The sequence below is a fragment of the Amblyomma maculatum genome, chromosome 6 (assembly GCF_055883805.1).
Source record: "Amblyomma maculatum isolate TAMU_Amacu chromosome 6, ASM5588380v1, whole genome shotgun sequence".
Taxonomy (NCBI): domain Eukaryota; kingdom Metazoa; phylum Arthropoda; class Arachnida; order Ixodida; family Ixodidae; genus Amblyomma; species Amblyomma maculatum.
The window spans coordinates 74233900-74258294 of NC_139349.1; the positions used below are offsets into that span (position 1 = coordinate 74233900).

Below are 24395 nucleotides of genomic sequence, written 5' to 3' on the forward strand. Positions count from 1 at the left end.
GGTACTCAGGCAAAGTCAGCGGGCCTTGTAGAGTGAGTAGGTATGAACCTCTGCGCCCCAGAGGCCGTGCTTGCAACACTGAGTGAGTTGAACAGCGAATATTTGCTCGCACCTCCTCAGAAGGACTTCTGCTGTCAACATGGTAAACGACGCAGCGGAGGGTGTCAGGGCCAGAGGCAAAATATATTTGCACTGGGACATGCTCATTCTCATCCAGGGGAATTTGAGTAACTGCACACATTTTCTGGGCGTCCACCAAGGATGGCAAGTTCACCGTAATGGTGTTCGATGGGCGATGGACGACAAATCCACAGTAGTTAGTAGAACCTAGAACTTGGTCAATTGTGGCTTGGACACACCGGGGAGGGATAGTCGTTATATCAAAGCGCAATGTAGGCTTGATGGTGACGCGGAACGAGTTAGCAGCAAGTGGAAGCGAGGCTCGACTCACTGGCGGCATCTGTGGTGTAGTCAGGGGCTGACACGCTGTAGTTGGCCTTGGAAGGGAAGACTGAATCGGTGCGACGGGCACAGTTCCTTGAGGGAGGGCTACAGGCACCGAGGCGGCGGTGCAATCCATGGGACAAGCCGAAGTCGTTCCATCCGAAGACGAAGCAGACTGGGGGCATGTAAGCGTTGATGATTGCGTGGACGTGGATGTTGCGCCAGGTTGTAACACAGCGGAAATCCGCACACCTGTCGTCGGCGGAGCAGAATCCATGCAGGCGCGTAGCCCAGCCTCGCTCGGCAACGCCGAGCTAAGCCTAGCCTGCGCCTGAGGGATCCGGTTGGACTTTCTTACTTGAGAAAGGGCCCACCGAGTCGGAAATCGCTCCACAGGGGCGTCTTCGTCATTCGTTCTTACGGAGGGCACTGTCCTACCCACACAAAACGACAGTTAATAGGCGAAACAAGATAAAAACACAGAGCTCTAAGCGGACACGTATCAGCTCAGGCGCTTCTATCAGTTCAGGCCCTTTCTCAGAAGGTGATGCTTGTTTCCCTAACCTTCGTACGATGTTGAAATAAGAGAGCCCGCTACCATGGTGCGGACTCTTTTAATAAATGCCGCCTTTTCTGCGTTTAAATTCATGGGCGGTTCGCAGTTCTATAATAATTGCTTGTTGGTTTGCACAAATTACGGTAAAATGACTCTAATTCGTAGTACATGAATAAATAAAGTATTTGTGCAAGAATAAATAAAACATGAGAACAGAAATTGCAATCGCGTGCCATACCATGCCCATTGGCAGCTTCCGAAACAAAACAGAAAACGCAAGGAGGTCTCTTAGTGTAATCTCATTTGGAGCACGTTCGTGGCGGCGAAAATTGTGGTTTCTATCTCGGCATAGGCAGCCGCAGCAAGCCCGAATCCCACAAAATCAAGAAATGATTTGACACTCTCCTTCAGTAGAAGCCTGTTAGCGCCATCAGTACCAGTTCTAAATGAGAGTGTATTGCTCGCAACTGCACTAGGAAATCTATATAAGGCGCTGAGAAACATGTTGTAAACGACGTGACTGTCTTAGTCACTAAATAACTGATATATCTACTGGCTGGCAATAATAAATCTCTAAAATTACTCAACTATAACCGCGCCCCAAAAGTTTCAAAACATTGTTCCCGCTTTGCCTTGCTTCGTGTTTCGACTTTCGCACTGTAAACTACGCAAAGTGCTCCACACAATAGGCAGGCTTAAGAAGCCCGCTCTTGGCCGAAATTGTCCGCACTCGAGTGACGTGGGTCGAAGCCGCGTCTCAGGCAGCGGAACCCGCAACATGTTGCTGTGGGGGCAACGAGAAAGCCGCCGCTCGCACGCAAGTGACTTTGACGTCCTAACGGCAGCCACTCTTAAAAGGATCTCGGCGCTCGCACTGTGTACGGTCATGGCGCGCTGTCTCTCCATCCGCCGCCGTCCCGGATTGACGAGTAACACAGCGTAACACAAGAGAGCCAGGCTCGACACTCTAAAGCCAAGTCGGCTCTCTTGCTCGTCAAGACTAGGTCGATACACCCTCAAAACAAAAGAGTGGTTTTGTTGCTTTCGGTTCTCCAACGGCCCTTCCTTTTCCTTTTTTGTTTCTCCTGTGCTGGAAAAGAAAGTGCTCTAGAGGAGGTCCTGTACACGCTTCGAAGCGTCACTAATTGAATGCAGCGCTGCCGGGGCTGAGTGCTGGAGGGCGCTCAACAACTCTCGTCACCTCTCGACAATAATAATTGGTTCACAGGAAAGGAAATGCATCTCTTACACTTGCTCTGCAGACACCTGAATCTGCGCCGTAAGGGAAGGGAGGAAGGTGGCAGTGAAAGCGGAAAGAGAGAAAGGAGTGCCGTAATAGATGGCTCCGGAGGAATTTCGTACGCCTGGGGATCTTTAACGTGCACTGACATATTGCGCACCACGCGGACGCCTCTCCATTTTGCCTCCATCGAAACGAACCCACCGGTGGGAGGGATCGAACCCGGGAACTCCGACACGGCAGTCTCTGGTCAACCGTTCTCACTTTTCATTGCTCACGTCACCGCGTCCAAGCCACAAGATTAGGACCTAACGCGGTGTTACGAGAATGTCAGATAATTAAAATGGCACTTGTGAAAAAAATATTCGTGCTTCTACGGAAAAGGTGCACCGACTTTATTATTATTATTATTATTATTATTATTATTATTATTATTATTATTATTATTATTATTATTATTATTATTATTATTATTATTATTATTATTATTATTATTATTATTATTATTATTATTATTATTATTATTATTATTATTATTATTATACGAGACAAATCCATCGCGCCCTCTCTGAATACTCCTGCGCTCAAATGCTGGGACGTAGGTTTCATTGCTTTTCTTCTTTCTTTTATTGACTTCGAGAAACTTGAACGCTTTCAGATTGACCAGCTGTCTCTTCAATTGACATTAATTGCTTATTGTCGAAGGACTGCCTGGAGGTTGTGAAAGTTCCGGCTAAATGTGAGCGATCGTCCATTTGTTTTCCCCGGAAGTTCACGTCGGGCTTTTATTGGCAGCTTTTCCCGGCGACGTTTCCACAACTTTCTATCTTACTTTCAACCGTCTGCCACTTCGAACTTCGAAGGAACAACGGGAACGATGCGGTCAGTTCAAAGCAGAGCCGAAACAAAAACAGGAAGCCGCACTCCGCGCAGGCAATACGTAGCCAACATAAGCCAATCCAGCGAAAAGGTCAAACTCCATTCCTTCCGCCGTGTGAGTAAAGTGAAGGAAGACAGTGGATGGCAGGGACCGTGAGCAAGGCAGCTGAGGAGTTCTGGAAAGAACTACCCGTGACGGGACGGTGTGCTGCAGGCAGTATAAAGCGAAGATAAACAAGAGTGACGTCATAGCCGCAGTTTGTAACGGCCTTGACTGGATCCCATGTGCGCCGGCTATTTACAGACGGAAAACATTTGGAAGGAACGGGGCAGGCCGCGCCGTTGTTTATAGAGCAAAATAGAAAAAAAAAATAATTTATTTCCGCGGGGCACTGGCTCTCAGTGATTCAATAGCAAACGATAGCAAAAATATGAGGCGGGGCGTGATTTTCTTTAGTCTCCGAGAGCCACGACTTCCTGTGGGGTTAGCAAAGCGATTGCACCTCTGAACTACGTTAGATCTCCAGCAACTGGCTTGAAACCTAAGCGCTTCATGTTACCCGGGTACACCGAAACAGCAGCAGGGCATCATAATCACTACGCTACCGCGATGGCATGTGACCCGGCAAACAAATCTAGTGATTAAAATACTATTCTATAGCGTAAGCATCAAGTGGGTATGTCGGCAGGTTTGTGTCATCACGAGTATGCCCGCACGATTACATTCGAACGAAACGAGGTATAAGAAGAAGAATAGTGCATTTCGAGGAGGATGAAAAAAATCTCGTTGGGGAAAAATTTGGCGCATGTGGCTTAATTATGTAATTAATTAGAGCCAATTAAGTCAACAAGACGCCTAAAAAGCAGGGAGGAGTAATGACGGCGTCCAAATGGGATCAGGTGGTGCTCGAATTCCGGTGACGTAGGAATAACTTCTAGTGGTGGGAAATTTGAAATGTTTGAACGTGAACAAGCGGGGAAGGGCATGATTTTCATGCATAAATTAGTCGGAGTGGTTAGAAACCTGTAAAGAAAGGTAATCAACCAGTCTGAAAATTTTTGGAAAAACTGCAGAATCTACAGTGAAGAAATGCGAAACCCAGTGTTACTGCTACACACGGTACATCGCGCGCCCCTTGTCGAACTCATTCAACGTTACTTTGAATGCACCAAAGTTCACCGGCGTTCTCTAATTGGATTATAGAAAAGGAAAGGCACAGTATCTGTCGCTCGCGGAATCCCGCTGACACATCTCGCGTATAACACAGCAACTCTCAGACTTACTCATTTCTCCAGTGCAGATTTTGCAGTGTTCTCGGAATTTTTTTCTTGATAAGCTTTCCCTGCGTATATGTTTCTCATTGTGAAGGGTTTCACTGAGGTGGCAAGGACTCGTCTATCAGTATGATTCATACTTCAGAAATGATGCGCATGATGCCTTACACATGATGCGCATGATGCTTTTGTACTCGGCCTACAACGTATAATGCTCAAGCCTACCTCATCATCATCATCAACCAGACTATACCCACTGTAGGGCGAAGACCTCTCCCATATTCCTCCAATTAACCGGGTCCTGTACTAGCTGCATCCACATGACCCCTGCGAACTTCTTAACTTCATCCACCCACCTAACTTTCTGCCACCCCCGCTCCGCTTTCCTTCCCTTGGAATCCAGTTTGTTACCCTAAGCGACCATCGGTTATGCTCTTTTCACACTACATGTCCTGCCTATGCCCATTTCTTTTTGATTTCCACTAAGATGTCAATAATTTGAGTTATTTCCCTGGCCCACTCTGCACGCTTCCTATCTTTTAATTTCACCCCTATCATTTTTCGTTCCATATGTAGACCTCTACGTTGTCCCCAACTTAAGTAGAACCCTCTTCGTTAGTCTCCATTTCAGCCCCTTAGGTGAGTATAGGGAAAATGCTACTGCTGTATACTTTGTTCTTGAGCGATACCGGTAAGAAGCTAGTCACAAATTGCGAGTGCTTGCAAAATTCGCTCCATCCCAATCTTATTCTCCTTGTTATTTCCCTTTCATGGTCGGGATCTGCTGTTACTACCTGTCCGAAGTCGGCATATTCTGCCTCCATGATAACGTCTGACTGGTTGTGCTAGATTTTAGGAAATGGTGTCATGCAATGGTCATTCTTTTTTATTATTATTATTAACCGTTTTTTTTTGTTGTTTTTTTTGCCCGCGATCACTTTGGTCTCATTTTCGCGCCATGCTGCTACGTAGGAAATTTTCAGACGTAGAAGAATCTAGTGCGGTGTAGGGATTAGTTAGGGTGACTTACCTAGCATAAAGGTTGTTACGAGGTTTATTACAGGTGCCGATAGAAGGTAATGTGATACGCGCGCGCACTGGGCATGGATCTAGAACACAAATAACGAAGTAATGGGCGTACAGTCCAGAAGAAAGGACATGCGAGAACACTAGGATAAGGTTTCCGTTTCCACAGCGCTGCGCATCAGTTACTATATTTCGCCAACTCACCCAAACCATCTGGGCCACAAATAGAAGGGTCGCAGTAAATTCCTCAGTAATGTGTACTGCTGAGAGCAGCGCTGTCTATTCAATTCTTCATGATCCAACGATGTATTACTTTGAGACAATATATGTACACAATTTGGTATACGTTGAACTCGCATATTTGTTTTTTTTTTTTTTTACAGTATGCTGCACCCGCCGCAATTTCTTTATTTCATGTGAGATTCGCATCTTTCGTGCTTTGAATAAGGTGGCTATTTATGAAAACCAGGGAATGTGGTAAATAGAAATGCTCGCGACACAGAGTGAAGAAGCAGGTTCCCTGTGATTTCTATACAGACCTGTTTTACCATGAATAATATGGTGAATTTTTAAAAATAAGTTTCTGCGTAAGGCATGCTGCGGAAATAGAAATTACTTCTACTGTTCTTCGACTGCTCACAGAATGCCTTTCAACTTGTCGCCACTGGCGTATGTATCATTTGTGACACTTTCTACAGTCTTCCCAAAACATTCATCTCTAACAATTTGCGGGGGCAGCTAGTAAGTTGTAGTTTTGAAAATCAGACTAAGCTATTGAAGCAACAAAATATTAATTTTCAATGGTAAGAAAAACATTCAGGAAAAGGTTATCGTAGCTAAGTATGGAGTGGTGAGCATGGAGTAGTGAGCAGCATCACCGCTCGCCCTTCTTCTGCTAAGCCACAACTTTCGCTCTGTTCCGCTGTCGCCGTCAACTTACCAGTTGACATTCCTGTCGTCGAATACGGCGATACATTGCATACAGACAACTCGAAGGCGCCCTGATCAGTCTCCATGCATACCCGAGAAAGTAGATTTGTCCAAAACAGATGCATGATTGGGACAATACAAAAATGGCGTTCGCAGAGCAAACTCGCGCTTTAGACACCAACGTTCTCCCCCTTATGCGATACCTGCAGGGCAGGTGTCAAAATATAGCCACACATTTGAAATGAATAACACACAATTCGGTATTTTGTGCAACTTTCTCTGAGGAGATGAAGACGATCACATCCGAAGCACGGCGTAAAACACTTGCAGTTTAACGCGTGAAGAAATCGGTTACCGAGATGGAACAGCTATGAAAAACTTTTCTTCGAACTACGCACTGGCTCTCTTCCTGTAATATTTTTCCAAGGAGCAAAAGGGATTTTCTTGCCCTGGGAAACACACTGCCTGTTATGTAAATAACTGGGAACGACACATCGTATATCATCGGACGGTTAGGAAAGGGATTCATTTTTGCGCGCACACTGCAGAAGATCATAAAAAAAAAAAAAAGAATTACGGTGGTGCTTGCTTGGAATTCAATACTTGCCTTCAGCAAATGAAGATGGTTATTCTTTTTTTTTTTATGCTGATGGGCCCCTATTCTATATGGTGCTGCCGAATATCCGGATGTGAGTGTGACAGGGATGCGCGGCCTGCGTACATGCACTTTCTCGAAAGTATCCGTAACTTGAATGAGGTACTCAAATCCCAAATATGTGACACAAACTGGCCGGCTGCCAATGTTGGAGCCCGTCGTAGCGTTCACAGAAACTTAGCCTAACAAGGTGTATCTCATTTTCGTTCTTTGCTTTTGTAATCCCTGCGTACAGTGTGCTTAATATATAACCTGACAATAAATGAAAAAAGCCATGGCGCTGTGGTCTGCTACAGTGGCCAGCGCAGGTACCATCTTTGCCTCGACCAGGTTTAAAAATCATTTGCAAAGAATAAGTTTTTGTTTGTTATTTGTCGCTGGCAAATATCACAGTTCAAATCAGCTTCGCAGTCACACAGCGCACCGGCTTTGTTCTTAAAGTTAAAGATGTAAACAGTGGCTATACTGCGCTAAAAATGATAAATGAAAGGGTTTAAATTCAAGGAAAAAGCGTTACTATACCATATTGATATGTGCTGTAAAGAAAGATTCTTTCTTTGACTGCGGTTGTAGCTCATAAGGAGTTGCAAAAGCCTTAATTAAAAACAAAACAAAAAGACAGCAATGAGTTGTGTATCTAAACTTTGCGTCTCTATATTCTTCAGGCTAAAGGACTTCACCACACGCTCAGCACAAACATCCTGGATAAAATTAAGAACTTTTCACGGGCAACGGCTTTGTTTAGTTCGGTAGTCAGTGAAATAAAACTATCTGGTTGTTCGCAACTCTCCGCAGGAGTAACATTCATGATTTACCTAGAATTAGGAATGCGACACTGAAGCGGAAATTCTAACATAATGGCTGTGAGGCAGAAAAAGTTCCACACAACATCCTCTACTAGAATTGTTTTTTTTATTATTTTTTATTTTTTTTTTTTGAAGTGGTAAAGCATTCTCAGCGACATTTTTGCTTGTGTGCTGTGGGCTGTCTACCACTCGCAAAATACCAAAGGTGAAAACGCGTGCGGTGCGGCGCAGTTCTGTATCGCTACGCTGTACTGCAGGCGTGCAACGAGATGCGAGAATGCATAGCTTGCGGTGCTCAATCTTCCGGGCTGATGGATTCCTTCTGCTGTAGTACATACAGCATGCCGGCTAAGACGTTCCAGAGTAGAGGAACAGTAAGAATATTATTAGTATGGTATTCTTGCAGTGCCATTTATCACTCTCTCATTTTTTGATGAGGCGGCAAAGGTAGGAAGGACCTTTTGTGCGCCCCGCAACATTCGTAGCGCATCCTTCACGCGAACCAGTAGAACGACCCTCTTTCATGCAAATAAACGCAGCAACGACAGCTATCTTATAATGAACTGAATTTATATAGATCTATAAAAGCTTTACAAGCGTCGGTACGGTCCTTATCTGCAGCCATGCACATAGTCACGCTTTCTCTTCGTAATTTTTTTTTTTTGTTTGCATCTCGTCAGTAGCCACTAGTGCAAATTACATGCAGTCTTGTGATTATGGCACCGGAGATCTGAGAATGCCTCATCGCAGACGTTAAATGTGTCCCGCCATCTGCGATGACTAATTAGAGATTATGGCGTGCGGCAAGTTGGCAAAAGATCATGGTTTAGACACAAGCTTGCATTATGATCGAAATGATATGTATAAACAAGCATGTTCTTAGATTCATGTTAATGTTATAGAAACTCTAGTGGGTAAACTCCCTGCCAATAAGCCTAATAACTTAATAACTTAACTAATAACTTAATTCGGAAAGTCGAAGTTCTTCAGTCACTATACAGGGTGTCCCAGCTAACTTTAACAAAAAAAAATCAAATATTTGAAGTTGACCAGGGAAACTCCTAGCATACAGTTGCCAGGCGTGTTGCGCTCTACAGACAATTTTTATTTACATTTATTAAGTAAATTAGCTAAACATTCACTTCAGAAAATAAATATGGGTTGGCAAATTGGACAGCATCTTCAAAAACTCCCATTCCAATTGTTTGCAATAAAGAAGGCCTCACTCGTATCTGTTTTCCGATCTGCAAAAGAAGCCTGTGAAATAAAAAAAAATCGCGTGACTTGCTCATTTATGCATCACGATTGTGGTGCTCCCAATCGTAATTTGAGGGAAATAAATTAGCGGCAGCCGTGACTCGACGATTTAGTTCCAGCAATAGACTGATATGTTGGCGATGGTTGCAGCGACCTCACCGCATCTCTGCCACTTGCGCCGTCACGTGCGCCCATTGGTTGACGCGGGCGAAGAAACCATCGTAGACGTACCATATAGCTAACCATGATTGAAAGTGGCGGAATCGTGGCTGCGAATGAGGCAATCACGCAATTTCGTGGCATTTCACGGGATTGTTTTTGGAGACCGGAAAAATAATACACGGGAGGCCTTCTCTATTGGAAACAATTGAACTGAGGGTTTCTGAGTATGCCCGCCAACTTTCCAAATCACATGTATTTCTGAATGTAAATGTTCAGTAACTGAGAAAAAAATTCAATTGCTGTATAATTAATTGCAAAACAATAAAAATGTATCTACTGCGACGGCTGGCAAGTCTATGCAGCTGGTTTCCTTGTCACATCATAAAACGCTGCACGAGCGAACAACTAAAAGTTGGCCAGTGTAATTGCGTTTATAATTCTTAATGACGCACTAGGCGACGTTTGAGGAGCTGTAAACAGAGATTGCGACTGTCACGGGTAAATATATATACACCGTGAACACAAGAGCATGACCAGAATAGTGCAAATGCCGCTAGGAATTCTTCGTTGAGAACGTGAGTAAACTGCGATATGCCTGCGTACGACATCTTCACTACAAGGCAAAAAATGAACAACCGAATAGTGCGGCGAACTAAAGGCCAACCTAGCAGCATATCCATGTTGCGTTAAATCTAAGCTCGACATGACGTGATGTCTGTGTAGATGGGGGACCACTCGTAGGGAAAAAAGGAGCAGCTGTAGCTAAGAGATGTGTGCTCAATGTCTCCTTCTGAAATTCGATTTCCTGCCCGAAAAAGCTTGTAGTGTTAAAAGGCGACGGAGGACACTGAGCGCACAAGGCCCAATTCAATGCGCAACCCAATGCAAAGACCCTGTTAGGAGCAGCGTGATCTGAAGTCAGATAGCTGACAACGAGAGTGGATGAAAACAGGTCAGTCGAAAGCTAGAATAGGGAGCAGTTAGAGAAGACATAAAAAAGGGAACATTTCCATCTTGCTAAAGGGAAAGTTGGCAGTAAGGAAAAAATTGGTGCTTTAAAAAGAGGACTTGTACGTGGCAGGCGTATGCAAACACGTGGTAACAGGGTATATTACGCTCGTTGTGTTCTTTTACTCTTTCGATGTGCAAAAGTAGGAGCACACACCTGACAGCGCGTGTATCGTGAACTTCTGAGTGTATATAATTTTGAAGACGTCCAGCCATAGTAATGTTGGCAATGAGGAACTGACATGAGATCTGCCTTCATTCTGAGAAGCTTGCCTTCGTACGAATGATTTACAAGGTACCGTTCTATTAATACGAGTTAAGTTCCTAGCACTTGTTTGTCCCCCCGTGGTGGCATAATTGTTAGAGCACTCGACTGCTGCCAGAATGCAACCCGGGTTGCATTCTGGCAGCAGCGGGCGCGTTTCGATGAAGGTGGAACCTTAGGCATCCGTAGTTTTCGATGTCAGCATGGGTTAAATAACCCCATATGGCCGATATTACCCTCAACTCTCCACTACTGCATTCCCTGCAGCCTGAGGCGCTTTGGTACTTCACCATATAAGACGAAAGAAAACCAAACCAAGCCATTCACAAGGAATACATTTTTCTGTGAATATTTTCCTTGTTTCCAAGCTATTACTCAATTAGGCGAGTGCGTTTTGTAATTGGCTCTTCTGCGAACGAAATCAAAAATCTATATTAATAAAAATTAGATTCCAGTAAATAAGGAATCCAGGTATATTTAGTTGTAGAACTGAAATTTTCTTTCCAAAGGAACTAGGCTAAGATTATCCCATCTGGCTTTCAAGGAATCGATGATCATTACGTTCCGCTCTTCGGGTAATAGGCGGCCCTTTGAGAGGATTAGCCATGCTGGATGCAGGTAGCGAAAGAGTTCAATTACGCGTACATATGGCTTCCAGTTCATATAAGTACGCTATCGGCAGAAAGATAAAATAAAAGTAGTTCTTCACTCTATTCTTTGGAGTAGAGCAGAGGCTGCAAAGTGCGTATATTGACACTTTAATGCAAGTGAAAATTGCAAACGCTCATAACTTTCATCATAGAGATAAAACGTTACTGAGTCCTAGTTGTCTAATTACGTCCTCTCTCGGTGTGCAAGACTGAGTGGCTAGAACATTGCGAATCAGAAGCTCTTTTTCGTCTGAGTCTCATCTTTCTTGTTTTTCTATATATGCCTCGGAGACGGGCATTTATTGTTAGCAGCGTCACATAGCGGCCTCTTTGTTTAGTGCGTTTTTGGATGAACTTTTACCCGTATTTTGTAGGCTTTGAAGACATGTAAAAAAATGTCGGACTATTTTTTCTTGCACTCCAAAATACTTTCCTTAGCGTAGCCTCCTTAGACTAAATTTAGGGCTGAACACTCAACCACTCAGAGCTCGATGACACTTTCTGTACCAGTCACGCCTTCATATTCTGTATGCATCAGGTCCGGAGCAACCTTGTGTACTTTTTTTCTTTTTTTTTTTTGGAAATGAAATATTTGTTGAGCAACTCGTTTTATGTGCTGGCAACATTCCTCAAAAGAGCAGGGCTGAAGACTAGTCCTCGAATCAGAATCTGGCCATTGCTAATGAGTGGTTCTGGGAAAGGAATACTGCACTCGGCGGCATTGGTTGGTCCGGCCGACACACATTACATACATGCAATGTAAATCGGTCCCGTTTAGAGCGAGAAAAAAAAAAAGCAAAAGATATCATGCCGTTCAAGCGTCTGTACCTATGCATAGAGGAGGCAAACTGAGCGATTAGACAGGTGATTCTAACCCAATAGCAAGAATAATTTTGAATTATTTTATAATCTTCTTCCTGCTTGCAGCTGCTGAAAGTAAGAGTGGTTTATGCGCTCTTTTGGTCAATAGAGGCCGCTTATTCTTCTTTATAAACTAGGTCGTTTATCACAGTTCCGCTGCACAGAGTAAGCTCTGCAGCATTGGTTTATAGACTTCCTTCTTCGATTTATTCTGCCGACACATCTTTAAGCCATTTGGCGTTTTTCCTTCATTTAACGCCTAGCCTACTCTTTGGTGACAGGCACGACATTTTTAAGAGTTTCAGTCATATACAGAGCCTACAAATATGTCTCTCAAGTGCGTTTCTCGTTTTGTACTTGGCCGCTAATATCAGAGGTCAAAATTACATTTTAAAATCTCCAGGAAAACAGAAGAACGGTTGAATGGGACCCGCAATCGGCTAGTAACTTGTTGAAACGCTGCTAAATTAATTGATAGCTGCCTTCAGCAGTTGTTCTGTTTCATTTTACTTTATGTAACCAATGTTTTCACTTTGTTCCAAAATGAAAGCGTACTTTTAGCGATGTCTACCTCAAATAAGTCTACAACACCAATCCCACCGCTAAAGAAAAAAAGCAGATAAATTAGTCGTCAGATTTCGACGTTGTTCATACGGCTTTCGCATATTCATATAAGCAGAAACGGTGCAGATTTGAAACATTCATGCCGAAACTAAGCTGTAATGTTCGTCAGTAGTTTAACTTCGGGAAAAAAGGCATCACTCTGAAGAAAAAATCTGTCGCAGTTTTGTCATAAGCTTCATTCCCCATAAGCAAAAATAGAGAGCTTTGCAAGATGCGTTTAAAATATTCTTCCAGTTCCAGTAGTTCCGAACAGTCACAGATATATGAGGAGCATTAAAAAATAACATGTTATCTTTTTTAATACAGTATTAACATATCATAACTTATCATTAATGCATAGACCGCCTAGTGCGCCTATGCCTGGTGCGGCCTATGTCAGCCTCCAACAGCTGACGCGAATGATTACGTTCGCAGTGCACTTCCAAGCAGACTGCATTCTTTCTTGAGCCCATCGTGCTAATCTGTACGATTAACTGCGTGTCACATACGACACTGCTGACGCCAAACACACGTTTATTAAAAGCAAACGAAACGACGAGTGATTTTAAGACAGGTGACGTCACAGAAACCGCTAACCAATCAGTGCTTCACCTTGCCACCTGCCAACTACCGCCTGCTGGAGGCACACTCGTGAGGAGAGCCGTGACATAGGCAGGCGAAGTTGCCAGGTGCGACATAGAAGTAAACCCCCGCTCTAACAACGCTGCACGAACGTGTCTCCGCGACTTAGGTACTGCACGTCTAATTCGCTATTCAAGGGTGCTAGCTGTAAAGCTAGATTCCGGCCTAACTTCCAATCTCAATGGTGGAGTCTGAGTTTACATCATCTGTCGATTTGGCCAATTACATGCGATCTCATTACGTCACATAACTTGGCGACCAATCAGTTACCTGCCAACTACCATCTGCCAAAAGCATCTTCAAGGGTCACAGGTCAAGGCTTCAGAAATTGTTCCTGATTTTTTATTGAGCCTGTGTAATAGTCATCCCACTAAGCATTCTCTGCCGCTGTAAGTATTGCGAATATTTTGGTGGTGTCCGAATTTTTTTTTCTTTGTTGTTGTCAGATGAGTAATAAAAACGAACAATTTACAGGATCTGCCCAGAAAAACTGCTTTTTAATTTTCGCTTACGTGGTAACGTTCAGCCAAAGTTTTAAATAACTGTCTGCAAAGCGCGACCCCATTGAACTGGTACGTTCTTTGCCACTTTGATCCACCTGGATTTATTCCCAACATTTTTTTTTCGAAAGTGCGAACTATACCTGGAACTTGTACTCACTTCTTTTAGTTCAAGAAAAGGGGCTAGAGAAAGTAACTGGTCTCTTTAGAAGCATGCGAAGCTACACACGTGTCCCATTTATTGAGACCTGTTGCAAAGTACTGCTCCTCGATTGCCGTTCCGTGCCGTGTTGACTTTTTCATACGATTGCCTCTGAAATGATGATTCGAGTATTTGGTTGGAGGAACGTTTGCCGACATCGGCGACGCCATGCCTCATTAAAAATGATCACGTGTGAATAATTTATTTAACGTGAGCTTTCCCGGCTTTAGTACAAGGAATCGGATGCTGAAAATAAGATACCCAAACATTATACTCACATTCTTACTTGTTCCCTATATTGCTTCACATTCTATCCATAAAAGTAAAAACAAAATTAATCACTGATGCGGCCCAAACTGCCTCCGTTTTCTCTTTTTGACCACTGAATTGGATACAAGCAGCCCAAGAGTATATCTAGGTAACAAATCTGGTTGGGCACTTTTGGCAAGAAAACTTGAAAATTGCTAAACACGCAGAGCCCTGAATATGTATTGATGTTCATTTTGCACAAAAACATAGCCTAAGAGCCGCTATGGTTTTGTATGCAAGTTAATACACTTATCTAGCATGAGCTTGATCATTCAGTCAGAAACGCAGCAGCTTTTATTTTTTACCTTACGCGACGTTGTACGCTTCGTTGGAAAACACCTCTCAAATACTAGGTACTACATGGGAGTCTTAGTGTCTGATCAAGCATAGGAGAAGAAAGAGAGAAACCTAAATTACATGCCAGAATTCAACATCGTCGTGCACCCACCATTTGGTGCTCCTGACATGTACACCTTGGGCTGGGTGCACTACCTGAAGATGGAACGTCCTTCGTGCATAAAAGAAATTCAGAAAAGCTGCACTACATTGTAAGTAGCTGTGCTGATAAAAAAGACGTCAAATTAATTTATTTGGGTCCTTTCTTTGCATCGCAACTCTAATGGACGCTTAAGCGCAATGAGGCTGTGTTGCTCTTTTTTTTAAGCAGGGAGCCGACAGCAGTTTTGGCACAAAAAAAAATAATAATATTTCATATCATGTAGTTTAAGTCTTTACACTACCCAAGCTTTAATAAAAGACATATGTGTCGAAATATTTTAAGCTTTGATTGAGGACGCTACAACACGTTTTACATTTCGCTTTGACATTTGCTTATAATTTTCTCACCTAATACAACACAGCGGTTTCATCTTCCGAGTGCAATACATTGGAAGCGTATACATGGACTCTGCCTTGATAACGACGAATCTTGCGTTGTGGATAATCATACGAGCTAAACCATAGGTGAGGTTATTTTTCGATTTTTTTTCCTAAAGCCCAGAGTTTCCGTAATCAAGAGTCCTTTATTTACAAACAAAAATATTAGATTGCATGTTAAATTACCACTAATCGTTCTGTCTTCCTTATATGGTTTCTGATTATAGTTCCTCTTAACAATTGCAAGCCCTTTGAACTCCCTCCTCACAACTGGCATGTACGATCTAGAAGATGTGTTGCTCATCTAAGAAATGGTGGTTAATTGAATGCTCTTGTACATTACTGACATCAAACGTGGTGAATTATGCTGCAAATAGCAGATGAGGAAACATCCTTACATGTGCATCTGTTTCCTGGCAAAATCTCTATGCCGATGCCACCTCTTCTTGTATATGGTTTGTTCGTTTCTTCGTCTCTTTCTGTGCGCACGCTCGCGCACGTGTTTTGATGGTGTTTGTGTGTGTGTGGGGGGAGGGGGGAGTGAAAATTAGCTATTCCTTTTTTTTTTTTTTTTTCAACTCTGCCCCTTCTTCCTTCTCACTTACTTTCCGACTTGTGGTTTTCGAAGTGGACATTATGCATATGCTTTCAACACTGCAGAAATGGTGGTCAACTTTACCTTGGCATAGTGGTAATATTTCCAGAGGAAATTACACACAACTTTCCTGTGTTGCCAGCTTAATGCTGCATAAAAATATTTGGTACGTGCCCAATAAACAGTATTCGTTTGGTGTTACGTGCGCGTCATATGGCGCGAATTGTTTAACAACTCCATCCGAAGGAACCACATTTCGTGTTATGTCTATTCAAATCGCCTTCTGCGGAAATGTTTTTCTCACGAAGTTATTTTCTGTGGTAAGACGGCCATTGATATCTTTCGAGACTATGCCTTCTTTGAACATATTTTTCGCGCCGCATCATGAAAACTCAGCCGAAATAAGATACGTATCTGAAGATATATGGATGTTCTTTAATTACAGGAAAGTTCGCGTAGTGTATATTATGCTTTATCTTCACATCAGGCTGCCGTTAATCTCAGTCAACGTATACTTTGTTTACTGAAGGAGATAATGTTTTACGCACACTGTCCCTTTTTCGTGCCAATGATTTGGCTAGAAGCTTTATTTCATGCCGAATAATAGTGGCGTAGGTCATTACTTCGCAAAACAGGATATAAATATACGATTAGTTTTTGCAAACTGTTTAAAATACATGCTTTTCATTGGAAAACATGGGCCTTTTGTTATTCTTTGAAGACTACAGAGGCTTACGTCATGCGTTGAAAGAGCTTGATGTGTATATATTATTCGGCTGCTCCTTATCAGCGAAGATAAGCTGGATTCAGTAATGTGATACAAGTAGGGCGTCCTATAAAAAAGAACTGAACAAGAGTAAATGGGGTACGCCTCAGTTCGCAGATGAGCCAACGTTTCGACAAGAGGACTTGTCGAAACGTTGGCTCATCTGCGACTTGTCGAAACGTTGGCTCATCTGCGAACTGAGGCGTACCCTGTTTACCCTTGTTCAGTTCTTTTTCATACCGTGTAAACCATCTTCTTCCTTTCGTTCTACCTAAGTATGGCGTCCATAAACTAAATTATTTTCATGAGATGTTAGTTTATCGATATCTCTTAAAGGTCCGCTTCCCCTGAAAGTCGGCCAAAATTCAAATACTGACGGAAAGCTCGCCATTGGTATCGTCCAATGGTTGCCAAGGCGAGTATATAAAATAGCGAGTATGATTTAAAAAAAAAAAGCGGGGGGGGGGGGGGGGGGGGGGTTAAGTATTCGCGTCGTGTAACTTCGACTTTATAAATATTAGCTGTGCCGTATACTAACATAACTGTCTTTGATAAAAGCAATAGAATGTTTCGTAAGCAATACTGCCTAACGAAAAAGTAAGTGGATAAAATGCATTCCTCCCGGGCTTTCTTCGTTGACAGCATTAGGAGCGGAACTTTTTTTGTGTGTGGAGACAGGAACATAGCGTTTATAGCGTATGTGACGAAGGACACATGTATATTCTATGCGGTAATGAACATTTTGTGTGGACTATTTCGAGATTCTGTCCAAGCCGTAAATTGATTGACATAAATATCAACGAAGGGAAAGGTCTGGCCGCACACTTACTGCGTGCCTTCTGTGAGATCTTGATGAGCATCGCACGGATGTCGCCGAAGTCCTCGTTCTCGTCGAACGAATGATGCGTGGCGTTCTTTCCAAGCGCTGTGAACACGGAGGAGAGTGAGAAGTAGCAGTCCGTGTGGCCCTTAGAGTTGTCGCGGTACTGATGGAAGAGGAGAGCGACCACCGTCCAGTCGAACTGGCGCATCACCTCTACGAACACCTGGCCGAGGCTGGAGAAGGAGCCGTTCATGCGCGTCAGCAACCGGTAGTAGATTGACTTGGTGTCAAAGTGTTCGTTCTGCCCAGCCGCCGTGAGCAGGGGCAGCCCCCACTCTGAGGCGTACCGGATCACGGGGGCCAGCACGTACGGGCACGACGGTCCGAAGAAGACGTCCACCTGGCCCGAGATGTAATAGTCGAACACGGACAACGGCCCGTTGGTCGACGAGCACTTGGTGTCGTAGTAGTGGACGACCACATTGAGGTGTGTTTTGGCCACGGCCACGAGTACAGCGGGTAGCACCTTCTTGAGCGCGTAAGGCTGGCTGTCATCGTCGGGCGCGAGCACCAGAAACTGCGGAACTCTGGGTGATGCGTGACGCAGGCTTTCGGAGCGAATTTTTTCGGCCCTGCCGATCACCTGCTGATTGTTGGGTTGGATGGTTGAGTGTGGAGCAACGGCTGCTGCTAATGCGGCACCTGCCAGTAGCGTGAGCGCGGCTGACAGAGGTGCGTGATAGCGTCTTCGGAGCGGTGTCATGTCATCCGTCCCTCCCGCGCGCTGCCTCGACTGCTTCCCGACTCGGGACGAGCAGCGGCTGCGGAACGCGCCGAACTACACCGGACCGCGGTGAGAGAACTCCCGCCGCTCGCTTGCTGTGACGTTTTTTGGGTGTTCGTCCCGTGCCCTCTTTCCCTCAACGTTGCCTGATGCACGCAAAATGTGTGAGAGTAAAGGGGCTGAAGTGGGCCGGAACGGGGTCCTCGTGGAAAGCGCTCACCGGGGAGTATGTCGCCATCTCTCGGAGGTTACTCGAAACATGAAGCTTGCAGACAGTTCGTTTGCCAAGAGGGCGGAAGAGGCAGCCGCGGTTTTCAGGGTTTTTTCATGGTCAAGAATCTTGTTTAGTTGCCACGATACGATCAACTTTTACAACTTGCATATTCACAAAATGATATATCTGCAGCAATGTAATAGAAAATAAGTACATGCAAGACGGCAATGAAACACAAGCATGGGCCTGCATTTATAAAAACATTATATCGTGTGCATGTGCCTTGCATACTTTAAATTATTTATGTAATATAATGCTGACAGAATCGTTTATGCCGCCGCTAACTTTCACTACTCAATCTGCATTTATGTATGACTCTTGGAAAGAAAGTATTTAACGTGTTCTTGCCCGATGGAACAGGGGAAGTATGTGTGTTCGGCGAAGTATACGTGTGCTTAGCACATGCTTATGTCCACATTATTGAACAGATATTAAACAGAAACATAAGAAATCAAAACAGTAGCTAAAATTTCGCATCCTAAAATAGGCTTGAAATTCAATACAACACCGTCTGAAACCGCGAAGAACAAGCAGTCATCCACTGATTAAACTTCGTAAAGGTAGCTTTCTCCCGTACCAGCGCTGCAAGATGAGGAGCACGCTTTACAGGCACTTTGTCCGCATTGATGCCAGCCATGACGAGCACTCACACCTTTCACCTCGTACAGAATTAGTTTTTCCTACAGATAATGAAGATGTCTGCCCTTTGATTTATTTATGCTCGTGGGTCTCCATTCTGTACGGCGGTCGTGTACGGCTGCATATCACTGTGCGATTGGCGCCCGCATGTACCCCCTTGCACAAAAGTGAAGAGATCACGCGTTTTGACAAAACTGCTCATCAGCTTTTTCTGAAGGTGTACCGGCGATTTCTGAGTTATGGATAGGGTAGCGTAAATACTACGCTTGCCATCTTGCTCGAGCATATTTTTTAGGTGCATTTTTTTATACTGAAAAATAATAAAAATAATGATTCCAGTGGGTGGTGTGGTCTCTCCACTTTTGCGCAAGCGTGCACTTCCGTGAAAGTATTCATAGGTTTATTGTGGTTTTGAAATCCCAAACCGAGAATTTTAGTGTGTCAAAGCCGTACTCGTAGTAGTTGGTGGATATTTTTTTTCTGTAATGTAGTTTGATGTATGTATTTTGAGGTCAGTTAATGCCTGGAAATAAATATATAAAATTGCTTTGTGATTTCCTTTATCAGTGAGTGACACATAAATTTTGAGCATTCAATTTCCCAATTATGTAACGTAGTTGAGACACCTTTGTTTGAAGCAATGACCTCCTGAATTTTCTGAGTTATTCTAAGCATATTGATAGATATCCGTTTCCATTACTGCAGAAAATAATTTTTTCAGGGTTATAACTAAGATTCGTCGTGCTAAAATTGCTAAAAAGTCAGGCGTCGTACTCATGTGTTAATTTTTTATATAGTTACCAATTCGGTGTAATTTTTTAAAGAACGGCGCTCTGCTTCCCATTAAGATATACTTTGCTAAGGACATCAAGAGTAATCACAATACAATACGGAACCATGCATGCATAAAAGAACGCATTAGCCCTACCACACTGTGACGGGGAGTAAAAGCACTGTTATTACTCATATGTTCTTCGTGATAAAAATGAATCACTGCTACTGTGGGTCTAAGTGAAGGAAGTTACAGTGGCAACGCCGCTTACACAGCTGTGTGCGCCATATGCCCTACCGTTCCGCAAATTAACGCTTAGCAAAATGCCGCTTCACAAACTACTGTGTTTACTCTACTCCAGAGTGTTCTCGATTTTGAGCCTGCACCTGAAAGTTTAAAGCCAAGGAAAAAAACTTTTCCGATGTAAGCTGTTGTAAAAATGAGAAAATTGAGAACAATCGCTACAACAACAAAGCGAAATTTATTTGCGAAAAACCTTGCGCCGCTTCTGACGCTACCATGGTCACGTGGCAGGACGCAAGCCGCAACCATTGTCTCAAGTATGTCTTCGGCTACGGCAAGGTGCAGTAATGACTAGATTGCTGCTTTCTCGTCGAGTTATTTTGCGCACCCCCGCGTGTCATTGAATGCGGAAACATGTGTTTCCGATTGTTTTTTTTTTTTTTTTTTTTTTTTTTGCTTGGTGACGACTGGGTTGTTTTTGCTCATAAGGGTAACTGATTGAAATATATATATGCTGCCGGTGCGTTTAGAACCCATGCTGAGACAAAACCATTCGCTTTGCTGGTCCTTATTTTTGATCACTGCACCATCTTTTCTTTTCAGTTACACATTACTTTTACACACAGCTATGCACAGAGAGGGCTACTTACACTGACTTATTTACATATCAATCAGCCGTTGATGAGCTGCACTATCCTCACAGAAAAAAAGAAACAGACAGCAGGATCAGCAATTTGCGCGTCTTCCACAAGCTATGGAGTCCAATAAGAAGTTCCTTTCTCAACCGCCAATATTGTCACTGCGCCATCTCAGCAGCAGCTTTCTCCGCGTGATAAGTTGTCAGTTGGTTACGCTGCGCTTCGGATGTCGTCATATTCATTGTCATCTCATATAACAAAATCACATTACACCTGCGACTATAGCGTTTGATAGGAGCTAATTTATTAGTTAATACAAATATGGTCCAATTGAAATATCTCATAAATCAGCTCAAATCTCCGCTCGTATTTTTTTTTTGTGTGTGTGTTCATACATCAAGATTCGATAGCAATAGACGCGTGTCTATTTATGTAAGCAGTGCTATGTAGTAAGTGGCTTCAAGTGCCCCGAGCCATGCTACCTATTAATGGGGCTTTCTGTTAGATGGGGCGGGACACCCGGAATACTTGCAGTGCGAGAATGTAGCAGTACATTGCTTTTAACATTTAATATGCCGGTAAACATCGATTCTTGCTCACTCGCCTACGTAAATTCGCTGATGACTCATGATAAATGAACGCCAGACATCTAGAAATTACAGTTAAATCTATAGAAGCCGTAGCGCTCAAGCACCATCTCAGGATTAATGGGTTGCAAGTTGTGCCTCTTCTCATTTAATAAAGCTATATTGTGAGCTGCAAAAAGAAACGCACAATATTAACAGATGTTAATATTGTGCGCAGATATTAACAGCATCCTTCTACTTTGGTACATCTGATGGATTTATACTGTTCAGCATCCAATAAAGTTCGCCGATAGGTATGTACTCCTCAAAGATGTTTGAGGTCTGAAGACACCATTTTTTGTCGAGGACACATTGTGCCTTGACACCAATGCGTTCCGCAAATTCTCTGCGGCGAAGAGCTCCGACTTTTTCTTGTATCTTCTCAATTATCCAAATTTGATATTGGGGATCCCGCCCTCCAAATTGCAGTTCTTTTTATATAATGCTCACGAGAAAAGTGACGTCGCAAAGGTATGCCACCTCTGAGAAGGATAGCTTGATCCCTTCTGAGTGAAGCATTCTCAACGCCTAAGAAACTATGATGGTCTTTCTATCAGAAAGGTGGTAGTTGCAGCATTCAATGGCTTCCAGCCACGTTTCCCAACGTGTGATCATAAGTTTCAAAGGGACCGGAAGCTAGGCCAATTGTTGTTTAAACGAGATTACACGTGAGGGCGTTTTCAGAAACACGCTCTTTGCTGAAGGAATAATTTTGCGAATATCCCTCATATACTTTTGTCTTTTTTCACAAATATGGAGATGCCTAAAAGATGTACAGGCGTAGTGGCGATCTGCGAGTATAGCGATTTCATCAGACGTGCGGCATTATTCCCATAGCTTCCTGCATCTATGTAAAAAAAGTAACATTTTCTGTCTTCCACACGATTTGGGTAGAGTACTTCCAAGAATTGGTTAACAAAGTAGGCTCTAGTCCTCATTATTAATGTCCAAAGGATTAGAGCGTACAAGGAACGGCCCACTCTTCTCATCGGCTTCAAGCTTTCATGATAAGTGACTAGTAAGACGCCTGTTCACATGTGTTGTTTCATCTATCGAGACCATAATGCAGGAGTCGCCGAACTTATCTTGTACCTTTTCAAGGGTTTCTTCGTTAAAAGACTGGTGGTAAGGTTGTTACTGTTTTTTTTATGTTAATTTGGATGGCAAATTTTATTCTATTACTTCTGTAGGAGCTGTCTAAATGCCTTATTTTATACTTCTATCAATGTAAGTATCGCTTCCACTATATCCCCGCACAAATTCCTGGATAAATCATTATGCCCGTCATTTCTAACGGCTTCTGTCATAAATAATCCACTGGACTTTTAGAGTTTCTGGTGTCGGACGTTTGTGTGATTTGCTGCACTATTCTACGCCTGTCAGGATAGAATTTGTTTTCACGGGGAACCTTAGAAAATGACAAGTGCATCTGCTACACTGAATGTAAAACTTTTAATCTAATAAGCCAAAATATCTTTTTTGTACACAGTGTCACGCGTTTTAAAAACAGCTCCACTGTGCGTATTCCGCATGTTGTTTTCTCAGCACATACTTCTTTTACAATTCTTTATAGTCTAGAGATTTGGTCTTGGTGCAGCGTCGACTGACGTGTTTTGCGTTCTGAGAGCTTTAAGCTACTTTGTGGCAAAGTGACAAAATGAGCTCCTAGTCCTTCTGCCGTCGAACGGTTTTGCTTCCAGTGAATCTACTAAGCGCCATCTACAGGAATTTTAACACGTTCTTCAGTTCTGACCTTTTTTTTTTTTTTTTTTTCAAAGCAGGGCAAAAGATATTGAGCTACCTGACAAAATATACACTCAAACTATATATATATAGAGCGAGAGAGAGTGAGAGAGAGTCAAACTTGAGCCGAAGATCATAACCGTGGCCATAGGCAAATTCATTATCAGTCGCAATCTTGTGTCCGCAGAGCACCTTAATTCCAGCTGAGCTGTTACCTTGAGTGGTGACTGATTTTGCTTCTGGCCTGCTTTCTATTAGCGGAATACGCAGTAGGGAAATACGCTAATCTTCTTTATGCTGATTTACTTGAATTTACAAATGGTAGTTAAAAATAACGATTTCTAAGTTCAAGTAAATGAGCATAAAAAAGCTTAGCCGGATAGCGTAGACACTTAATATATCGAAATACCTGCAGGATTGGCGCTTTCCAGCATATAACAGTGATTATGTGCATAGTAATGCTTCAGATTTTTTAGACTCGTTTTCTCGATCACTGCCTTTAGAATGTATAAAAATAGTGCTTGACCTTAAGATTCGGTCTGAAGCAAAAAACAAAAAGAAAAATATCATCTTTACAGTGCAGTTGTGCTCCTTTATGTGCGTGATTGTGAATGTAGTCAACAAATATAAGATTAGAGATATGTGAATCGGAGTCACTGTGTGAATATAGCGCAGTGTATCTAGAGTGCGCTGTCAATGAATAACCCTCCGCCATCGAATAACCTGTCACTTTTTTTTTCTTTACTCTACTACTCCGTAATCACTCTATACTTAGTAACCACTCCTCGTTTATATAACCCTTAAAACAATGTGCACGCGTAGAAGAGGTACCTGTCATGCTTGTCCAGTTGACAAAATTTTACTGAGATGTCGACGTGTAAAACCTGTACGCTGTGTACTTTGGTAACGGTTGAAAGCAAGCTAAGAAATCCATGGCGAATTTGGTTCTATGTGAACCACCTTATCTCGCTTCTCCCATTTACAATTGCGCTCAAGCGGGTGATCTCAAAATAGTCCTAAAAGAACACTTTCTACCTCAGTGCGTCTAAAGTACCATCATATTATCGCTCCAGACATGTACACTAAGACCACCTGTCCGGCTATACACCACCAGTTATCACCGCGCGTGGCGGACAGCACGCATAGCAGGCGCTGTATGCGGACACTGGCAGTGTTTGCGTACATTTGTCTGCCAGGCGCAGCAGTGCGAATGCTGCATGTGACCTCCCTCGTAGTGCATGCAAGATTCTTCTCTGCTAAATGTGTGCCACGCATAACTTGTTGCCTGTAAAGAATCCTGTCAATACAAGTCTTCACGCGCTGAAGACAAATGGGCGCCATTAGCC

General features: G+C 43.2%; 1 protein-coding gene across 1 annotated transcript in view; it reads right to left on the reverse strand.

The window, feature by feature from the left end:
• Positions 1-18093, reverse strand: part of LOC146186017 (atrial natriuretic peptide receptor 1-like) — a 199133-nt gene extending 181040 nt beyond the window's left edge. The window contains exon 1 of the mRNA XM_084607972.1: positions 17337-18093. Within this exon, the coding sequence (XP_084464098.1) occupies positions 17337-18093 (757 nt within the window). The remainder of the gene's footprint in view (positions 1-17336) is intronic.
• Positions 18094-24395: the final 6302 nt, after the last annotated feature.